Source organism: Camelus ferus, chromosome 3 (assembly GCF_009834535.1).
Source record: "Camelus ferus isolate YT-003-E chromosome 3, BCGSAC_Cfer_1.0, whole genome shotgun sequence".
In the NCBI taxonomy this organism is placed as follows: Eukaryota; Metazoa; Chordata; class Mammalia; order Artiodactyla; family Camelidae; genus Camelus; species Camelus ferus.
In genome coordinates, this window is record NC_045698.1 from 35,726,977 (window position 1) to 35,749,052 (window position 22,076).

General features: G+C 34.3%; 1 protein-coding gene across 2 annotated transcripts in view; it reads right to left on the reverse strand.

Annotated features, from left to right (window-relative positions):
• Positions 1 to 4,988: 4,988 nt before the first annotated feature.
• DHX29 (DExH-box helicase 29) overlaps positions 4,989 to 22,076 on the reverse strand; it is a 44,812-nt gene continuing 27,724 nt past the window's right edge. Inside the window, exons 15-27 of one of the 2 annotated variants that reach the window (XM_032472254.1) lie at positions 21,216 to 21,360; positions 20,963 to 21,080; positions 20,252 to 20,336; positions 18,672 to 18,760; positions 17,462 to 17,590; positions 17,238 to 17,313; positions 16,243 to 16,467; positions 14,998 to 15,134; positions 14,475 to 14,568; positions 10,843 to 11,145; positions 9,900 to 10,031; positions 8,759 to 8,855; positions 4,989 to 5,154 (exon numbers count right to left, since the gene is read on the reverse strand). In XM_032472254.1, coding sequence (XP_032328145.1) covers positions 5,072 to 5,154; positions 8,759 to 8,855; positions 9,900 to 10,031; positions 10,843 to 11,145; positions 14,475 to 14,568; positions 14,998 to 15,134; positions 16,243 to 16,467; positions 17,238 to 17,313; positions 17,462 to 17,590; positions 18,672 to 18,760; positions 20,252 to 20,336; positions 20,963 to 21,080; positions 21,216 to 21,360 — 1,713 coding nt within the window. In that variant the 3' untranslated portion in view covers positions 4,989 to 5,071. Of the gene's footprint in view, positions 5,155 to 6,071; positions 6,366 to 8,758; positions 8,856 to 9,899; positions 10,032 to 10,842; positions 11,146 to 14,474; positions 14,569 to 14,997; positions 15,135 to 16,242; positions 16,468 to 17,237; positions 17,314 to 17,461; positions 17,591 to 18,671; positions 18,761 to 20,251; positions 20,337 to 20,962; positions 21,081 to 21,215; positions 21,361 to 22,076 lie in introns of those variants that run through there. The other variant, XM_006185934.3, reaches the window with a different exon arrangement.

Consider the following 22,076-nt stretch of genomic DNA (forward strand, 5'->3'; position numbering starts at 1 on the left):
TGTATTCTTACAATAAAATAAGCTAGAGAACAGAAGATGTTATTAAGAAAATCATAAGGAAGAGAAAATACATTTATAGTACAGTACTGTGTTCATCAATACCATAAGTTTATGCCACCTGTTTACAAGATGATTTGTCAATACCTTCATCAGTATTGTCTTATATGATACAAAACACTGTGGGTGTTATACATATTACTAACACTAGACTTCAGAAATGAAAAGATAATGTGAAAGGAAATTTTTACTTATTTACAGGTATTGTTTTATGGCAGCCTAGTCTAATTGATACAATGGCTTCACTGTGGCCTAGCCTATACATTAATGAATGAATTATTATGAAATTTTTATGTCACACAGTATTACAGCCATAGTCACAATACAGTATTGCAAACATTGTTGCTTTAAAAAAAAACCCACTTACCTAATAGGCTGATACACAGTTTCTGAAATTATAAGAGAGCTAGCTAGCAAGCAAGCTTTGTAATGTTTTGAAATTAGGAAGTGTGAGAGGCCTTTGGCTTTTTTTTTCCCTCAAGATTGTTTTGGCTATTTGGAATCATTTGTTGTTCTGTATAAATTTTAGAGTTTTTTTTTCTGTAAAAAAATATCATTGGGACTTTAATAGTGATTACATTGAATCTGTAGATTGCTTTGTGTACTACAGATATTTTAACAAAATTAAGTCTTCCAATCCATGAACATGAACGTCTCCCCATATGCTTGTGTCTATCATCTTTAATTTCTTTCAGCAATGTTTTGTAGTTGTCAGTGTTTTGCCTCCTTGGTTAAATTTATTCCTCAATATTTTGTTCTCTTTGATGCCGTTGTAAATGGGATTGTTTTCTCAATTTCTTTTTTGGTTTGTCCATTGTTAAGGTATAGAAATGCATCTGATTTTTATATGTTGGTTTTATATCCTATGACTTACTGAATTTGCTTATTAGTTCTAACAGTTTGTGTGTTTTCTACATATGAGATCATATCATCTTCAAGCAGAGATAGTTTTACTTCTTTCTTTCTGATTTGGATGACTATTTAGTTAGTTAGTTAGTTAGATTGCTCTGCCTAGTACTTCTAGTACTGTGTTGAATAGAAGTGGTGAGAGTGGTGGGCATTTTTGCCTGTTCCTAATCTTATAGTGAAAGCTTTCAGTTTTTCACCACTGAGTATAATGTTAGTTGTGGGATTTTAATATATGGCCTTTATTATGTTGAGGTGATTTCTTTCTATTTCTAGTTTGCTCATTTTTTAATTGGGTTGTCTTTTTATTATTGACGTATAAGAATTCTTCAAATATTCTAAATACAAGGCCCTTATCAGAGACATGATTTGCAAATATTTTCTTCCATTTCGTGGGTAAATACTTTCTTGATGGTGTCCTTTAAGTGACAAATGTTTTTAGCTTTTACATTTAATGATCCACTTTTAGTTAATTGTTGTATATGGTGTGAAGTGAGGGTCCAAATTCATTCTTTTGCATGTGGATATCCAGTTGTCCCAGCAGCATTTGTTAAGATTGTTCTTTCCCCATTGAACAGTCTTGGCACACTTGTTGAAAATCAGCTCTCCATAAATAGCTGGGTCCCTTCCTTTCCCTTCCCTCCCTCTCTCTTCCCTTCCCCCTCTCTCTCCCCCTCTTCTTTCTTAATTGAAATATAGTTGATAAACAATATTGTGTTAGTTTCAGGTACACAGCAAAGTGACTCAGTGTTTATATATATATATATATATTTCAGGTTATTTTCCATTATAGGTTATTACAAGATACTGAATATAGTTCCCTGTGCTATACAGCAAATCCTTGTTACTTGCCTATTTTATGTATAGTAGTTTGTATCATCTGTTAACAAATGGTTTTATTTCTGAACTCTCAATTCTATTCCATAGATATGGAACCCTTACACCTTTACATGTCTAGACATAGATCCTTACACCAGTATACTGCTCAGATTATTTTTGAATAGTCTTTTCATTTTTCCTCATTAGCTGAGTGAGCTCTGAAATTTAGCTGCTAATTGTCAATTTGTTCATTTGTAAACTGGAAATACATTACCCATCTCCCTTCAGGATTGCTGTGAGTACTAAACACAAGAATATAATAAAGCTCTTAGTTCAGTACTTATCACATAATGCTTCCTAGTTTGCTCATAAAATTTTTTAAAATTTTAATGGAAATCTATTTTCCCTTGATAATATTTCCTTTTGGCTAATCCTCTCCAATAAACACTGTTCCTTCTACTTTTAAATGTCTTGTGGGTAAGACTGATTTAGTGAGAAGAGGTGGGCCTATTCCTGCATCCCACCACGATTCAACAGCCCCTTACCTGAAGAGCATGCATTTTCTTATATCACATTCTCTTTATATTTATATTTTGGGGTTTTTTTTGCCACTCTGTATTAAGCTCCAGGGCATCTTCCCACTTTCCCCAATAACTGTAGCACCTGGCCTGGTCTTCTTCATCCTTTTCCTGCATCCACACAGATAAACCAACATGTTGGCTATCCTGTTTCTGGACCTACCTTCAGGGCTTCTTTCCTCCATTTTTCTCCCCACCAGCAGGGAGACCCTTTGTGTTTATTTGTTATTGGAACAGTTTCATTTCATACTTTAAATTATGAAATTCTCTTCCTTAATTAGCTTCCTTCCCTTTCACTTACAGTGAATTTGGATTAATCCTGACCTCTAGTCCCTCAGCCTCTCCCTGTTTTCTGTCCATGGCCTATGTTCTGGTCCCATTTGCCTGTATGTAAGCATTGTGGTCAACCATTTCAATGAGACAGTCTCTTTCATTCTAAGGTCCCATGGTCACTTGAATGCAGAAAAGCCCAGTGTCAACTTGAGCTGCTTATCTCTTTAAGCCACTAAGCATTGCTCGGTGGGGAAAGCCAAAAAGCCTTTCCAAATTGTTCCCTATATTCTTTAGTCCTTTGTTAGGTTCCCTCCAATGCTAATACCATCTTCAGTCTCTGCTAGTTATTTCTATTCTGTCTGCAAATCAGTGAAGGTATTTCCCATCTCAAAATATCTCATTCTTTAACCTCTTATGTATTGTTTCTTCATTGCAACTCTAAAGAGTATTCTTTGTTTGGTGCCCCACCTTTTAGTTTGTATTCATTCCCCCAAAATTATGCTTTGTGATTGTGCAGGGAAGAGTTTTAATACAGCAGGCCTGAGGGTGCTGTCTTTAGAAGGGCCTGGTTGCAGGGTCAGCTCTTGGCTGGAGCCTGGGAACTTGACTTTTGAAAAGATCCTTGCTTTTCAGGGAACACTTTTGCCTGCTTGGAGGCACTGAATGCCCTTTCCGTCTGGGAGTCTGGAATTTTGATAGCTATGGTTTTGGTCTTTGTGACCAGCCTCCAATAAAATTCTTGGACTCCGAGTTTCAGGTGGACTCCCCTGGGCACAGACATTGCACAACACATAGGAAGCCTGTGTGTAGGTTCTTCCAGGACTCCTTCTGATGTGTCTTTATTCCCTTGCTGATCCTGTTGTGTATCTTTCTCTACAATAAACTATAGCCTGAGTCCTGCCAAGTCCTAGCAAATAACTGTGTAGGTGGCTGTGGGACCTGTCATAGTGTCCTTCCTTGCCACCCTTAATTCAAACTGCTCTCAAAAGTTTGAGCTACTTATTAAATCTAGAAATCTTTTCTTAGTTCATATCATCTGTTGACAACTCTTGCTTCCAGAAACTTGCCTTCCTTGACTTCCATAATACCCTACCCTACCCCTCCTCACACCTTAATCATCTTCAGCAGACATTTATCGAATGCTGCTTTGTGCCAGGCATTGGGCTCAGTACACATGAGAGAGTGAAAACAGTCATGGTGCAGCATATGGTCTAGTGGGAGAAGACAAACAGCAGATGGTACATTTGGAGAAAAGTACTGTGCTGTAAGAGTGATTAAAAAGGGAGACGCACTTCAGAAGGGTGGTGAGTGAGGAAGTCAGTAGGATTGTCTGTGGCATTAGCAAAGAAGCAGGATAGTCTGATAAAGAACCAGAACAGCAGAGAACAGCATGTGCAAATGATTACAAAGCTCTGTGGCATCTTCTAGGATTCAAAGAGCCTGGTATGGCTGGAGAACTACGAGAAGGGGGAGTGGTGAAGAGATTGAAGGGTAGCAAGGTCCAGATCACTTAAGAACTTTGTAGGTCATGTTTTGAACTTAATACTTTAAGGGCAGTGGGAAGCCAGTAAAGGGTTTAATTAGCCAAGTGACAGATACCTCTTTAAAAGCTCATTTTTACAACCGTAGAGAGAATGGGTTAGAGAGGGGTAAGAAGGGGAGAGCCTAGTTTGATTCTACAGTGATGTAGGTGAAAGGTGATGATGTGGGTCTAAGTGATGGCTGAGGAGATGGAAAGGAGTGAATGGACTTTGAAATATGGAATTCTGCAAGATTTAACCTCACCTACCTTCTATCTGCTCTCTCCTTTGGTGATTGTCTTTGCTCCCACATCTTTAAGTATCACCTCTGTGTGAAAGACTCTAACCCTATGACCCTAATCCTGATGTGAGCCACTGTTTCAGTTTTAGAGGAATGGTTATATTTCAGAAATTTAAATGGTTCCAGAGCCATAAGCTCCTGCCACTTACTATCAGTGTGTCTTGGACCAGTTATTTCACTTTCTTGTGCCTAAATTTCCTCATCTGTAAAATGGGGATAATGCATTAGCTACCCATAGGGTTACTGTGAAAATTAAATGAATCAGTACACAAAAAAAATTTGGGCCCTGGCTTGCACACACAGCAGAACTCCGCAACTTCTCAGTCATTGTTTGTCACAAGCTGAACTGCCTCCAGCACCCAAACTAGCTCTTTCACTTAACATTTCCATTTCTATTAATGGCACTAGGTAGAGATTCCAAAATGCAGTCACATTTGATTCCTTGCTGTCAATTCCCTGATCACACTGCAAGTAGAAACCTAAAATTAGAGATTGCTACTAAATATTATTTTCACTTTTCACCTGCACATAAAGTGAAAGTTACAGCTTCTTTTATTGATTCATCGACAAATAAAGTTAACCCTTGGGCAACACAAGCTTGAACTTTATGGGTCCACTTACACAGAAGTTTTTTCCTTAAATATGTTGGAAAATTTTTTGAAGATTTGCAACAACTTAAAACTCAGATGAACCGTGTAGCCTGGCAATGGCAAAAAAAAAAAAAAGTGTCATGAATGTATAAAATATATGTTAGGAATATATAAAACATACAAAATATGTGTTAATCAGCTGTTTATGTTATCAGTAAGGCTTCTGGCCAACAGTAGGCTATTAGCAGTTCAGTTCTGGGGGTATCAAAATTTATACACATATTTTTAACTGCATGGAAGATCGACACCCCTAAGCCCTGTGTTGTTCAAGGTCAACTACATTCACTGAGTACCTACTATGAGAGTCAAGCAATTGGACTACATTCCTACTCAATTCTCATTTTTTATCCTTCAGATACAATTCCTGCCATTTGGTCTACACAAAACTGTATTTGAATTTCCTCAACAATCCTGATAGGAAATGAAGGAAAATTTCTCTACATAATCAGAATGGAGTTTCAAAGATCCTCAGTAAGGGAAACAAATGAAACCACTGAAAAACATCTAAGCATGCTTTACCGTCTCAAGGTTACCAACCTTACCAATTCAATTATGGGTACAAAAAGGGTTCAAAAGCAGTGACATCAAAGTTTATGACTGAGGAAAATGGGCAAGCTTTTCATTCCAGGGTTGACAGCAGCATTAGCTGTTCCTGCCTATCCTCCAGGACTATTTCTGTGTGCTGAGTGCATGTTCCTGAAATAGGTGGCATCTATTAATAGTGTGCTACCTTATTTAGATTTTGACTTTGGGTATCAAATATTAAATAACTGACTCCTGAAGTTGTTCCTTTTCCTAGAAATTTAATTACAACTGGTTTTGGAGGTCATTTTCTCCACTGGGTCAAGAAGGTCTAAACTCTCCAGACATAAGGGACTGAGAGAGGATGAGGTGGGTACACAGGGAATCACAACACTTACAGACACAGGCTTTGCCCCGTAAGGCACATAATGATGTATACTACATGGATGATACCAAAGAATTTATTGTAAATGTAGTGGCAAATACATTGAGAAGACCATCATTAAAAAGAAATTAGAAAATTACACGTTTAAAGTGTGTGCTTTTTTCCACCACCTTTAATTTATGCCTAGTGCCAACATTTTAAGTACTGAAATACTTAATGGGATAGTCCATTTTCACATAATTTCATGACACCTGTCTTCCTCTTAATTTTTAAAGCAGTTGACCATGAAATTTCAGTTTTAATTATTATTCTCTGTCTTTATCAATTCTGTAATGATCTGTAGAATCTTATCATCTGGATAGAAGAAGAAGAAAAAAAACCCATGCATAAATTCATTGTTGACTAATTTTCCAATGTATACACATGTAAATAACAGGTATACTTCATTAAATGATTCTTTAAAATTAGAATACAGAATTAACATCAGCAATATTCACTATAAAACTAGAGATGCCTCCATAATATAATTTGTTGTCCTACAAATACTATTTTAATTATCAGTATAGCTATACCACACCTACTTTGACAAAAAGCAGGCAAAGGCCTGAAGAGATCATGTGATATAACTGTTAGTCCTTTATAAAAATTCTTTTAAGACAGGAAGTTTCCTAACTTTTTCACCTGGCTCAGATATACTAAAGGCTTTTTGATTCTTCCATGTACTTCAGAATTTGTCAGGATTCCAACAATATGGGCAAGGAATAAGGAACTGTTATCAGTTTCTCCATGTTTAATCCAAAGGAAACTAAAAATTTTTAACAGGGAAATGCTCTTAGAGAGGTGTCAGTGGCAAAGTGACAAACCTCTACACAACAAAGGAATCAAATACCAGTTAATTTGACAAACAGCAACAGAGGCTACATTATTTGCTAAAGAAGTTTTGTTAACAGCTGCTTCTACTTCTGCTAGCAGTATCAGTTGCTCTGATACTGTGACTTTCTAAGAACTTCATAACCACTCTCTGGGTGCTATAATTATCAGGGCTCCAAGATTGAAATTCTGTATTTATACTAGACACTTCAATAAGAGAATGCTCTGTGCTCTGTATTTCAATGATTGCAATGGGGAATTCTGATAAATGGGCCCATGGCCTGACACTCAGGTTCCTGGAGGCTACAGTGGCATTTAAAAAAGGAAGGGGGCGGTGCATGGAGAGGTCACCTGCTGGCTGGTCTAAAAAGAACCATGATTTTTAGTCTGAGGAAGAGTAGAAGAAAGCACAAGAGCAACTCCAGTCATTTCTTTTCTTACTATAAAGTCCAAAAAGGGAGGACACTAATGTACTCCATCCTCCATCCTGAATCAAAAGTATATAGTTCACCTAAGGGCAAGTTCTGCTTTCTCTTTTATGGCAAAGAGAAACTGACATCATTTTAAAATTCACTTTTCTTAGTTTGGAAGTTGAGATTCAACCTGTCCTCTATATATAATGTAATTCTTTCTAAGGCTGAGTTGTAGTGCACTAAGTTCCCTAAGAAAAGAGCCCACATCTCTCTCTTTTTTAATGGTGGTACTAGGGATTGAACCCAGGACCTCATGCATGCTAAGCATGCACTATACCACTGAGCTACTCCCTTCCTCCAAGCCTACATCTCTTAATATGCCAAGACCTAATCTAAGTTTCCAGCAGTATAGGAAAATTAATACAATTTAATGTTTATTCATTCACTTTCAGTTACACAGATAAACACTGAGTGTGAGGCTTCAGGGTAGTAGCACTAGACCAGTAGCTCTCCAACTTGCCTATGAGAATTAACTGGGGTACTCGTTAAATATAATCACACTGATCAATTCTTAACATTGTTAAAAGCAGGAAAAGCAAACTGGTGTGATACAATGGGAAAAATATAGTACTAACCAAAAAATATTTTTTTCCTAAAAACCTGATTCTAATCAAGTCTTTAGATATAACTACCAGGTTTGCAGGAAACAAAGAATGGAAAAATACATTAAATCAAAGCATGAAGACGCAACCAACCAAATCCTAAAGGGGGGAAATTCTACCAGAAAAATAACCCAGTTTATTAAAAATAATTATATTTAAAAATGGGGAGGGTAGTAGAGGGGAAGTGTTACAGATTAAAGGAGATTAAAAAATAATACAGCCATATGCCTCTCCCATAGAGGAGATTCAGTACACCTGGGGTAGGTCTTAGGACTTTGTATTTTTCACAACTGCCAGGAAAATTCTTATGATTTGGCAAGTCTGGGAAACACTGTACAAGACTAAGTGGAAACTCAGGTGTCTACTGCAGACTTCTGTTGAAGGACAATGTACTTATTTTATATAGACTAATGGGTCTGCATTTTTGAGAATGGGAGAGAAAACATGCTGGGAAGCTCACAGAAAATCCCTCTTTTTAATTTTTTATAACTGTATCACTAGTTTACTAGTATGTCAGTAAGTAGCAAAATTTACAAATGCTCAGTTTTATCATTCTTTTTCTGTGAAATGGCCAGAAGTTTAGAAGTGAAACTTAGAAGAGGAAGGAATAAACTAAAAGAATCTTAAGAGGATAAGTAGGTTGTGAATAATGAAAATTTATCAATCTAATGGAATTCAGTATAAAATAAATTTTATTAAAATAATTTTTAATCATACAGAATTTAAGACTTCAGTGAGCTATAGTGTATGCCAATGTTTAAAAGTATACTGTTTTCTACCTACATTATAATCAAATACTTACTTTCAAGGGACATCTTAGGATTTTCAAGCTTTTTTCTTAAAACAGAATCAATGAGAACTCTTAGCTGTTTGAAAATGACAGCTATCTTTACAGGTGCCTATTGAGAGGAGATGACAAATTTGACAAAGTTAATCCCAGGAGTGTGAATGTGTCTAAATAAAATCAAGGTAAGCATGTATACCTTACGATGTGCACATCTAGACTTTAATATAATACAAAATGTTATGGGAAAAATTTAAGCAGATTACTTACTGCAGCTAAGATACACAAACCTCAATTTCCTTATTAAGTACCCATATATTTGATATCTCTTTCCAAAATAAAGCAACCATTATTTCAATTATTGTTTTCTTAACATCAGCTCTGTGGGAGTGAAGACTATAGTTTCTGAGATGAAAATTGCAACTATCACCACAATCCCGTTACAGAACACTTCCACCACCTCAGCCTCTTTGTAAGAATTGCATATATTTTTTAAGTTGCCTTTAAAATTTTTATCTCCAGTCTTAGACAATCAGTTATCATGGTATTTCACAGCAGAATGTATTAGATTTACTCAGTTTAAACTGGTCAGTGTTGATGAGCTACAGAGAAATAAACTTACTGCCAGTATTGCTGGTTGTTCTGATTTTTCCAGAGAAGAATTTGACAATATGCATGAAAAGCTACGAGTCTGTATCTTTTTACAGCACAAGGATTGTAAGTGGAAGGATTATAAGTCTGAGGATCAGACGGTTCTAGGTTTAAATCTTGCTCTACCATTAATAATGGTAAATTACTTAACTTCTCACTTGAGCTTAAATGCCTTGTCTGTAGAAAGGAAACTATAGAAATTATCTAACAAGATTGTTAGGGTATTAAATTTGGGATAATCCATGTAAAGCTAACTATTGTACACAACACATGGCAAGTTGTAATTGTTACTGGCAATAAATGCAATCTGTAATAGCAATATAATTTGATTTTCAAATTTAACAGATTTAAAACCATATAGATAAGATACAATAAGGAAGTCTTCTATTTTAAGTCAAATTATAGGAAGAAATTATGCAAACTCCAATAAAATTTTTAAAAAATCTACCTCAATGATACTAGAAGTAGAAATTGTAATGTAATCAGTAAAATCAGTTGTAGCATGTACCTGAAAATAGATCCAGCCATCAACAGAGAGAAGACGTTCCCGGTGCTGAACTTCTATCTCACCACCAAAAAGTAAAACTGGAAAAGGGGTTATTAGGGTAGTTTCCCTCAGATAAACTCGGGCATACCTTATCTGCATGAAAAATAGAGAGAGAGAAAAAAAAAAAAAAAAAAAAAAAAAAACATTTCACAGACTAAAAATGTAAGAAATTCATTTAGTCTATTTTACATAAGCATTTTTCTGTAATCTGCCACTATATATTTTAAATCATGCTTTGTAAAGCTACATGTCTACATTATCATATGTGTGTAATTTGTCAATTTTATAATCACAATCACCATCTGGGCATTTATACTATTAAAAGGATTTTAAACATTAACTGTAAGGCTGAATTATATACCTTCAACATAAATAGAACTATGAAGAAGTAAATTTATAATGCTAATGCTGTTAAATAATTAGTGTAAAAATGATTAAGTTTCAGAGTGTCTGGTTTCTAGACCAATGTTCAGCTATGGCCATTAGTCAGGAATCTGTCACGTTTTACATTTAAGTTTGATGATATGCTGGGAATTATTCAAGCCAGTCCTTGAAATTATTGGTCTTTGTTAATTTAATGAGCTATGGTTCAAAAGGTTGACTGTTTTAATTGTAATCTACAAATATTTGCTATTAAAATTATCTTAGGTTGCACTGTGACTCAAACTGTTGCCACATCATATGTAGTTCTATCCCATCCCATATCTCCCTTATTTGGAAATGTGGAAAAAAGGCACATTATATGTTTTTTTGAGAAACCATATACAGCTTGATTTCAAACAGGAACAAAAATGAATAGCTCAAAAAATTTAAGAACCAAATGTAATATTTGTTGGGAATCCTAACTTGTTATGACTTCCAGAATAATGCCTTGAATACTGGAATTTAAGAATGGGCACTTTACCTTCTCCTGGTATAAAAGCCATCCATAAGTTTGCAAATCTCGATTTACTGAGGATGGATGTACTTGTGCTTTGCCTTGGGCTGTCTCCACAACGCAAGCCAATTTTTCTGTAACATCAACTGATTTTGTATAGAGTATCTTCCCCACATTGTCATACAGTCCGGCGGTCAATACAGCTTTAAGAAGAGCAACTTCTTGGAAGGAAAGGGTCTGTAAGGCTCTGTTTCCTTCTGAGCCATTAGAAGTTGTGGATGATGAAAATCCTGCTGCCTTAACCAACTTTATTAACTCCTGCTTTACATCCTAGATTGGTTTGTTAAAAAGAGACAAGATCATAACTGATTGAAACAGAGAAGTTGCCAAACAACCTTATATTACTATTTCCTATCAAAATTGATAGGATGCCAGAAAGCTAAAATAGAATTACTACATGATCCAGCAATTCCACGCTAGGTATAATATCTGGAAAAAAATGAAAACACTAATTTGAAAAGATAAATGCACCTCAGTGTTCATAGCAGCACTATATACAATAGCCAAGATATGGAAGCAACCCAAAGGTCCATCAACAGACAAATGGCTAAAGAAGATGTGGTGTACATATGTAATGGACTATTACTCCACCATAAAAAGAATGACATTTTGCCATTTGCTATAACATGAATGGACCTGGAGGGTATTAATGCTTATTGAAATAAGTCAGAGGAAGACAAACGCTGTATGTTATCACTTATATGTGGAATCTAAACATAAAACTAGTGAATATGACACAAAAAAGAAACAGATTCAGAGACATAGAGGACAAACTAGTGGTTACCAGGAGGGAGATGGAAGGAAGGAGAGGCAAGAAAGGGGTAGGGTAAGAGATACAAACTACTATGAATAAAACAAGTAAGCTACAAGAATATATTGTCAGCGCATGGAACATAGCTAATATTTTAGAATAACTATAAGTGGAGTATAACTTTTAAAACTTTTGAATCACTATGTGGCACACCTAAAACTTCTAAGTATTGTAAATCAACTATACCTCAATTAAAAAAAGCCTTTGTGGAAATGTGGCAGCATGCTAAACATTTTCATTTCTAGCCTTATTATAAATACTAGTATTCATTAAATATTTTCCTAGTTCGTCATATTACTAAGTAAAGCAAGCAGCATAAAGCATATATCTCTGTGCATTATTCTTTGTATAAATAATACTTTGTTAAAGTTTAGCAAACTTTTTAGATTATGCATTTTATTAATATATCAGTTTATTTGCAAGTTTAGCACCAGCCAACACTTGTGAAGAAATGTCTTAATATATTACTATTTCTCAAGTTCCATAAATACCTATTATAGTAAAACTTTAAAAAAATGAAAAAAAAATTCTGCCATTTGCAGCAATGAGGATGGACCTAGAAAGTATTATGCTAGTAAATAAGTCAGAGAAGACAAATACTGTAAGATATCACTTATTTGTGGAATCTAAAATATAAACAAATGTATATAGCAAAAGAGAATCTGACTCACAGATATAGAAAACTGGTGGTTACCAGTGGGGAAAGGAGGAGGGGCAAGATAGGGGTATGGGATTAAAAGATACACACTAGTATGCATAAAACAGATAAGCAACTGGGATATATTCTACAGCACAGGCAATTATTGCCATTATTTTGTAATGACTTTTAATAGAGTGTAATCTATAAAAATACTGAATCACTATGCTATATAACTTAAAACGAATATAATGTTATAAATCAACCATACTTCAATTAAAAAAACTGATAGGATGCCAAATTATTATTTAGTTAAGTGTAGCCCAAATTACATTAGGGAGGAAAAAAAGATACTGGAAAGTCAAGGATTAAATGGAGTCACCTGATTCTGCTACCCTAAGACTTCAGACATAAAATGTAAGAATGTCTAAAATGTGAGAGCAATAAAAATGTGCTTGAATGCATTTTCACTCAGTATATTTACTGCAATAGTAGCTCTCCTTTTGCCATTGTTACTGCGTAAGTATGGTCACACAGAGAACACTGTGGAAGAATTACAGAGGACTGATCTTCACTTGTCTCTGGGACACTCACCCTAATTTCCTAAAGAATTCTGACAAAGCTTATTAATGGCAACAATCTAAACTTGTTGCCTAGAATCTTTTTCTACCTCTAGCAGTGCCAATCAGCTAAAATACTATAGGAAGGATGAGCATTTTTAAAAGTAAAGAGGATACAAATGATTAAAAGGTGACATTTACATTTAGGAATTCCTTTAAGTTTCTGGTTTGGGACTTAAGGGATTTTAATTCCAGGGGAGGAAAGACCAGACAGACAGTAGCTGTAATACTGCAGGGCTGGTGAAGAGACTGAAAACCTTGCAGCCCAGAGGAGGTTAGGAAAAGGTTCACAGAAAGAAGGGGCTAGGAGGCAACTTGGAGGCTGGGAGGAAGTGGAGTAGAGACAGAAGAGTGCTGATTAGCTCTCCATATCTTGAACCCCGGTCAGTTGGCCCAGAGGCGGCTATTCTTCAGTTTATCCTTCTGCTTCAAGGACAAAGTTCATTCCACTTAAAGAAGTCCTTGCTGTCATCTCGGCAGTTATTTTAAATCACAAAGAAATAATGGGTCAAATTATATGCAAATAAAAAATTTTTTAACCTTTTAAAATATGAGTATAGAATAGCAGGATTATTGAAAGATACATTAAATTTATTTTCTAAATAGTTTTATAGCGTGTCTGCACTAAACACCATTTCCCTTTAAATGATGTACTAAACTTAGGAGACATTATTCAATGTATGGACCTTGTTTGGACCATGATTTGAACTAGCTGTTAAAAAAACATTTACGAGATTATCCAGGATATTTAAACAGTGTATAGTTGATGATATTAAGGATTTTTTTTCTTAACTTATTGAAAGACATTTTATTATTGCTGTTCCATTCTTTCTACTTAGCAAGGCACTGGATGAGATGACAACAGGAATTACTTTTTTAAGATATGGTAATGTTAAAGAAAAAAAGAATCCTATACTTCAGAGATATATAACAATTTGACTCCTGGATTTTGCTTCAAAATAATCTAGAGGGCAGATAGTGGAATAAAGGGAGTATAAGTAAAACAACGTTGACCAGATGTTGATAATGATGGAAGTGGGAAATAGGGACATAGGAGTTCATTATACTATTTTGTTTACTTTTATGTATGTTTGAAAATAATAAAAAGTAACAACTGATTTTCAGAGTTGAGAAAAACTAGAATATCCCTATTCAATTCCTTTTTTTAAAATGAGGAACTGAGTCTTAGAATAATTAACCTCCCCCTGAAAAAAAAAAACTCCTCCCAAGCTGAGCTGTTGAACAGACAGCTATCCTAATTCTCAAGCTAGTGTTATTTTTATGAAATCATGTTGCATCTTTTATCCTTTCCTGAATATATTATGATTACTAAATACTATTTTGAATCACTGTGTAATACAGGTTACCTGTTGGGAAAAACAACAACAAAAAATTACAGATTTATTAATTCAGCAAATATTTATTAAACCCTTACTATGTGTCAAGCACTATCCCAGGCATTTCTTTTTCCAAAATAATCCTATTGGTCAAACATATGATGCTGAATTAAGATAGTTGTATTAAGATTTACCTCTAGGGTTAGCAGTGATGTTCTATTAAGAAAATTCCTCCGGCAATATGCTATTTCAGAACGATAGCCTCCTTCTTCCCGTGCTTTCTTCCATCTATGTAAGAAAAATGACCAAGGTTTAGTATGTTTGCTTCTCAAACTCTCTTTTTCAGAGGTACTAACCAAAGTAAGCCCTAATTAATTTATAATCCTTTAAAAAGAGGAACGGTTTTGCTTGTTTTAGGAACTAGCCAATTGTATATAAGAGTTTCAACTACAATATAGATTCTTTTTATGTATAACAGAAAATTATTAACTTCAAATACAATGTAATATACATATAATAATACAAAGTACATTATTCCTAAATTTTAGGATTATAAAAATATGAATCCCTAAAACAATTTATACCTTGACAGATTAAGTAACTAAAAGTAAATTTAAAATCTTAAATGCATCGTTTTAATAAAGTCAAAGATAATTTTTTTAAAAGGTAAATACCCTCAGGTTTGACCTACTGACAACATTCAGATTATTTCTTTACCCCAGATATGCATTGTAGATCGTCAGATGGTCTGAATCTGCCATAGCCAAAGCCGATTTTGCAAGATCTGCTTCATCTTTTCGACCAATTGGTGTGGTAAAAGGAGACTTCTCTGTCATAACTGCAGCTAGTGTTGCCTATCCATAAATAACCAAGAAATTTATCATTAAAGAGGTATATATTGAAAGCTGATCTGTAATAGAAAGCAAATCATAAAACAATTGCACTTTCAGGTTACATGTTTCTTTTCAATTTATCATATTCTATAATAGCTAACATATTTTCATTTTAATTGCTTTTTGTTCCATTTTATGGAATTTGAAAAATATATCACTTTACTTTTATACCATCTTTGTGAGAAAGGGAAGTTGAATCACCACAATCAGAGATTTTTAAAAATGAGTAAGTGATTTATAGTCTGTCACACAGTTACAAGCAGTTGCTGAATGATGGCTCAGATATCCTGACTCCTAGTCTGAATTTCCATTGCCTGCAATACTCTTTAAATACTTCTTAAATAATCTGGACTATATAATGGCCCATTTGTTGTTATTGCAGATTTCAGATCAACTATTGTGGGAGAGGTTATTTCTTGGGCTCAGCATAATTCTGGTGAGAATTTCTAATACTAGAGGTAAGTCATACTCTCTCCATTTTGTTTTCAAACAGCCTTGATTTGCAGTCCCAGAAAAGGTCACAACTTGATAATGCTGGAAAGTTGGAATGGCATAGCAGGCATACGAGCCAAGAGATTCAGACAGAGGTACAAGGTGTTAATTTTGAGGTAATTGAGAAAATAGTATTGCTGGTAATTGCTGGCTTGGAGATAACCAAAAAAAAAAAAAAAAAAAAAAAGAGGAAGTTTTGATTCCACTTGTGTGTGGAGTTCAAAACTCCCTAAGAATCATCCACTATGTATTCAGTTAATATTTCAAGTGGGATGTCTGATAGCAAACTCTACACAAACCAAAACCCTCCTACAAAATTGTACCTACAATACACTTAGGTAAAATTGATAATAAGAGTATTGAAGTAAAATGAAAAAAACGGATGAATATATTTTCTTGTATATAAATATAAAAAGTTAAATATTCAAAAATTCTCATTAAGCATTCAGATTTCCTGATATTAATGTTAGGACATTCTATTTAGTTAAAAAATTAAAAGTTAAAAGTTGTTGCCAAACTTAAAACTTTCCCAGCCAAAACGATATTTAAAGTGAAGAAGCAACAGTGTTTGTCTTACCACTGGATCAAGGCAGCCAAATATGGCACCAAAAATAAGCATCTTGCCAATCTTGACATTCACGGGCAAAGCTGCTAGGTGTTGGCCCAGTGGAGTCAGTTTAGGCTCATTTAGTTCACAAGCTCCAATTTTTCGGAGTAAATTCATTGCATTGCTGATTACTTGAAGTTGAGGAGGATCTAAAGCTTTGGAGAGGAAATCTTCAGGAGAACCAAGATTGCATTTCTGCAGATTGAAAAAGTGATAAATTGGTATATGATCAGAAAGAATTAACAAAGAGATAGTCAAACTAGAACTAAATTTAAGTAAAATTTTAAGCAAAGACAATAAATATGTGTGCGTGTTAAGGGTGTAAACATGAGGATGAGATCTTCTAGTCCATATTTTTAGTTTCTTCATTACTGATTTTTATGGAATCAAAAATCTAGTAACTGACATAGCTTTTAATAAAAGATGTTTAAAAAAAAAGAACACAACATAGCTTTTAATAAAAGATGTCTAAAAAAAAAAATCTAGTAACTGAAGGATATTATAGATCTTTCAGACTAGGAGGCCCTTGGTCTAGGTCAGGAGTTCTCAATTCCAGCTCTGTTGTTATTTGGGGCCAGACAATCCTTTGTTTTAGGGGACTGTGTTGTTCATGGTAGAATGCTGAGCAGCATCCTTGGCCTCGACCCACTATATATCCATAGCATGGCTCCCCTCTCCCCCTGGTTCTGACAACCAAAATGTCTCTTAACATTCCCAGTGGTCCCCTGGTGAGCAATATCATTCCCAGTTGAGGACAACTGGTATAGGTTATGAGACTGTATTTTAATCTATAAAGTATGAGTGCCTATGGCAGATTTGAAGCACAGTGGGTTTACTTATAAAAGGTGGGGGGAGGGGACATTTATTAAAGAACCATAAATAAAATACTTGAAAATCTAGAGCAATTTTTTTTTTCTACAAAGAGGTGAAGAACAAAAAATTCATCCAAGTTCTTTTCAGATTACCATAATATGAAGACATAATTCCTCCAAAGGCACACGTAAGATTTCAGGGACAGAATAGTCCATAAAGCCTTCAAATCTGAAAATAAAATAAAACACTACTAAATACACATAATACTGAAGTCCATCAAGCCTTCAAATCTGAAAATAAAATAAAATACTACCCAATACTAGAAATGCCACACTGTACTGGTTTATGCATTTTTAATGTCTGGGCTACGCCATACCTTTCTCTTGTGTACATTCGGAAACAGAAGCCATCTCTGACCCGCCCAGCTCTCCCCTGGCGCTGTAGAGCACTTGCTTTGCTGACAAATGTCTCCACCAAAGAACTCATCTGACTGCTTTCATGGTACCTAGAGAAGTGTTTTAGGAGAGAATATATAGATAATTGACTTAAATAAAAATATGAAAAACTGGAAATATTTAACTCAAAATTAATTTGTAGATTAAAAAAGTCTATTATCTCTGTGGACCAACATTTTCCAAATTGTGTTTCATATTTAAATAATTTAGCAAATACTGCATACTAAAACTCGTATTACCAAATTAAAAGCTCCGACACAAGGAAAAAAATTGTTTAATTTAACCTTTCCCAAATTAATCTGACTATGGAACCTTTTTGATTTCAGTGTAATGGTTATTAATTATGCAATAAGAATTCTTTGAAAGAGTTTGAGAAATGCCTCTGTGAACATTATAATTCAACACATTTTTCACAAGATACAATTCAACCCTGAAAACACTCCCTCTAAAGGTATGATTTTAAAAAATCAAGGGTTTATTTTGTATTGAATAGTCATCCTTATTTCCAAGTATTGCTAGTTACCTAAATATTAATAAGGATAGCGTATATAGATTATAATAAACCACTAAGGTAGTCTCCCTTATTTATGCAGTATGAACATTAAAATATTTACAAAGTAGTAATCTTTGCACTGAAGATTCAGATAAAGTTACCTATTATATGTGTCAATTGCTGTACTATGCACTTTCAACTATGAAATTTTAATTTTCCTCATTTACATATGAGGAAACTGATGATTATAACTGATGGTCACATTACTTGCTCAAGATTACAGATCAGAGATTTAAATCCAACTCTGATTCTAAAACCCATGTTCTTTTCCTATACTTTCACAAATAATGCTTTTATAAAACTATTTACAAATTTATAAAAATTTATGTTCTGAACATTTTCTCAGCACTTTTCTAACAGTAGCAGTACACTGACATTACTTATGGGAAAACTTATAGCATGAATTTTGACATTTACTCTCAGATATTTTGAAGTTTCTATAGTTTCTCTGAGACTTCGTTTTGAGCTGAATTAGGACATTTGGGATTTTCGCTATGATTCTGTGATTTCTCCCAAGAATTCAAGAGTCCCAACCCTTTTCAGGTAAAAATGTTTTGATTTGGGAAATTGAAACTTACTTATTTTCTTTTGTTCTTCCAGTATCAATTACAAATACAACATCTGGAATAGTGATACCCGTCTCTGCAATATTTGTTGCTAAGACAATCTGAAAATAAGAAGCCAAAACATTTAGGTAACTACTTTCAGCAATGTGCCATCATTTAAACTTCTTTAGTTTTAGCCACTAAAGTTTAAAAAGTGAATTTCAATTTTATTTACAAAAATTCACCATCTAATTGCTATTACTGTGTAATTTAAATTTGTTCTAATTAGTTTTATCACTTCAACTTGTTAATTAAAGTTACAGATTTTTATTGTTAACAAGAATACTATTCCGCTAATTCTAGTCAGTCATCCTAGACACAGTAGCATGGGAAATTGGATCAGAGAATGGAGACTGCCCAGCAGAACACTTCACAGTTATTAGGGAAAAAATAGTAGTAGTTCTTCAGTAAGAAGAACTGGTGGGTTGCTGCCCTGGCTTTGCTACTTATTATGTTAGCTTTGTGACCTGGGCAAGTCATTTTACTTCTTTGGCCTTCAGTTACCTGACCTGCAAATTAGGAGGTAGGAATTCTAGCTATAAAATTCTTAATGGTGATGGCTGAAGAGTGCAGTCTTCTGTGTTTTGTTTTTATTTTTCTGTTGAATCCTCGGAGGTAAAACATTTAGGAAATTCTAGGTCAAATTCAGTATATTATCACTCTAGCTCAACTTTGTATTTTAATACTGAATGCCTGCTTTTCTTATTCACTTATTCTAGGAAATAGAACCCAGATTATTAAGACTTAGATGGGACCTAGGTGATCAGATTTTTTAAAGAGGTGGAACTTTTTTCTTCAGACAAAATTTTACAGGGAAGCCTAAATGTTATAGATCAGAGCACAATCTTTGAATCCTTGGAGATTTCAGAGCACAGTTAGAAACACATCAGTTTAATCCATCTCCTTTTAAAGATGAGAAAGTGAGGCTGAGTGGGTTGCCAAAGGCCACAGACATCGCAGTGGCTTAGAGGCAAGAACTCAGTCCTCCTACATTATAGTCCAGTCTCTTGCTGGGGGCTCTGTATTCCTCACAGTTTCTACATTGTGGTTTTTTCCTCTAAGAGAGTGTCAAAATCTGAGAAACTCTCTTTGCCAAGTATTTCTTCATTTAGAATCCTGAACAGAGGAGACAAAATACTGAGACTGTTTCCTAACCGAATGCTCTGTGTATTACAAAAATAATCAGGAATGAGTAACCTAGAGAAAAACAGAGAACTCGCTCAGGATTCAAGTAGCTCCTGACAAGCAACATCCTTTGTGATATCTTCTTGAAGGAAAAGTAGTCATTTTTCTTTTCTTTTCACAAGCAACATCCAAGCCGTATTTTAAAACTACCACTCCCCGAAAGTCTTTAACAATACATAATATAAACACCTAATATAAACTGAATTTTAATATTGGGTTCATTTTTGATTATGTTAAACTGCAGAGCATCTGGAGTCTGCCACGCATCATAAGACACTTAATATTGTCTTTGATGATAAAAAGTCATAACACTTTCATGAAATATTCTTCAGTTGGATTACATATAAATTTGCTATACTGAATTTTACCTTCCTGACTCCTTGAGGAGGAAGTGTGAATGCTGCAGCTTGATCTTGAGTTGAAAGAATAGAATGCAGAGCTATCACTTTATATCTGAAAGTTAAAATCATAGTTCTTAGCAAGTTTCTCTTTAGAAGACACTGCAAAGAATAACAAAATTTATTTGCAAATAAGAAGCAACTTTTAAATTTTTTATTATGAAAAGTTTTAAACACACAAAAGTTCTGAGAACGGGACAATGAAACCCCATATATACTCATCAAAGAGAAAAAAATTAATGTGAATGAATCATATAGAATGTAGGGTTTAAAGAATTTAAAAAATATATTCTGATGTTGAAGTGATAACCATAATAGCAGTAATAAACTGTATCAAAACAGACATAGTGAAGAGCCAATTCAATATGTATGGATGATAAACTGCAATTTTGTTGGGGTTTTGCACTATCCAGTGGGTTGGGGAGGGGAGTCACCATCTTTATTCTTAACCACAGGATTCCCTCTGCTTAATCATATTAAGAAAAAAAATGCAGAAATAGTTATCTAAAATTTTTAGTAGATAAAATGCTGTGATAGAAATTTAAAAAAGAAAACTTACTTCATTATGGACAATTTTAACTGAAGGTGGAAAGACTCTGACAACCCTGATCAAGAGTTATAATACACAAAACATTTTTCTATTTTAAAACTACCAGGAATATAATGAAGTTTTATAGTTACCGATCTGAAAAAAATCTTCTGTCAGTGGATAAGAGATCATACAACTGCTGAATATGAGCAAGGCCTGGTAGAAAGATCAGTACTGCTCCTTCAACATTTTTGAACTGGGGACTTCTGTCTGAAATTTTTAAAAAGATACAATATTCAAAATAAGGAAGAGCATATAAGATATTAATAAAATTAATAAAACATCTCTAGCTAGTAGAAAAGTTTTATCAAAACAAATGGAGACACATTGGAAAGAGATACATACCTAAGTATGTCAGAAGTTCCAAAATGAGATCCAGGTTGATTTTATGAGGATTCATGTAGAGAATAGCATGCTGAGTGCGGACACTGTACTTCTGGCAAAATGGATTTAAATCAGCACTTGTTCCAGTCTGAACTGGGATGTATTCCTAAAAGAAAACAAAATCAGAAAGAGCTGAATAAAAATATTAAGAATTTTTATAAGACAAAGGAAAATATATTTGCATTCATTCAAATCTGTATTTTTCTGTCACCATTATTTGGTTAAAATATAAAAAGAATACATTTTTAACAGTATTAAAGTATTACACAATTTCATCTCTCTTATTAATTTAATTTCATCCAGCCTCCTTAAGAAAAGCTTTTTATCTTGGCATGTAAATACTAAATTAAAGAAACAAAGAAAAACAGAACAATGGATGCATTTTTCTGTGGCAACTGAAAAGCAGTCAGGCCAAGAGAGGTCATAACTTTAATAAGTAGTATACACCTGCCTCATTCCTTCTAGATTCTACTTTGGCTGCTGAGTTCCAGTCATCTCTTTTGAAATATTACCTTTAAGTTTTTGAAGTCTTTCTTTAGTTTCTAATTTCTATCTCTGCAGTTTTAGGGAAAGATTTCAGCTTTTTGGTATCTTCACTTATATGCTCAATCGAAAGATAAAGTAATCATAGCTTTGTGCTTCCATCAGATAAATGAAATATCATGGATATAATGAAAATAACTGTATATAATACCACTGGCTAAAAGGCAGAATAAGGTAGCTCTTGTGATATTTCTAAAACTGTGTCATTGAAACTGAACTAACTCTATGAAGAATTGTGCTTGCCCTGGATAGCTTCACTATAGGACTAAAGTTGGCTTA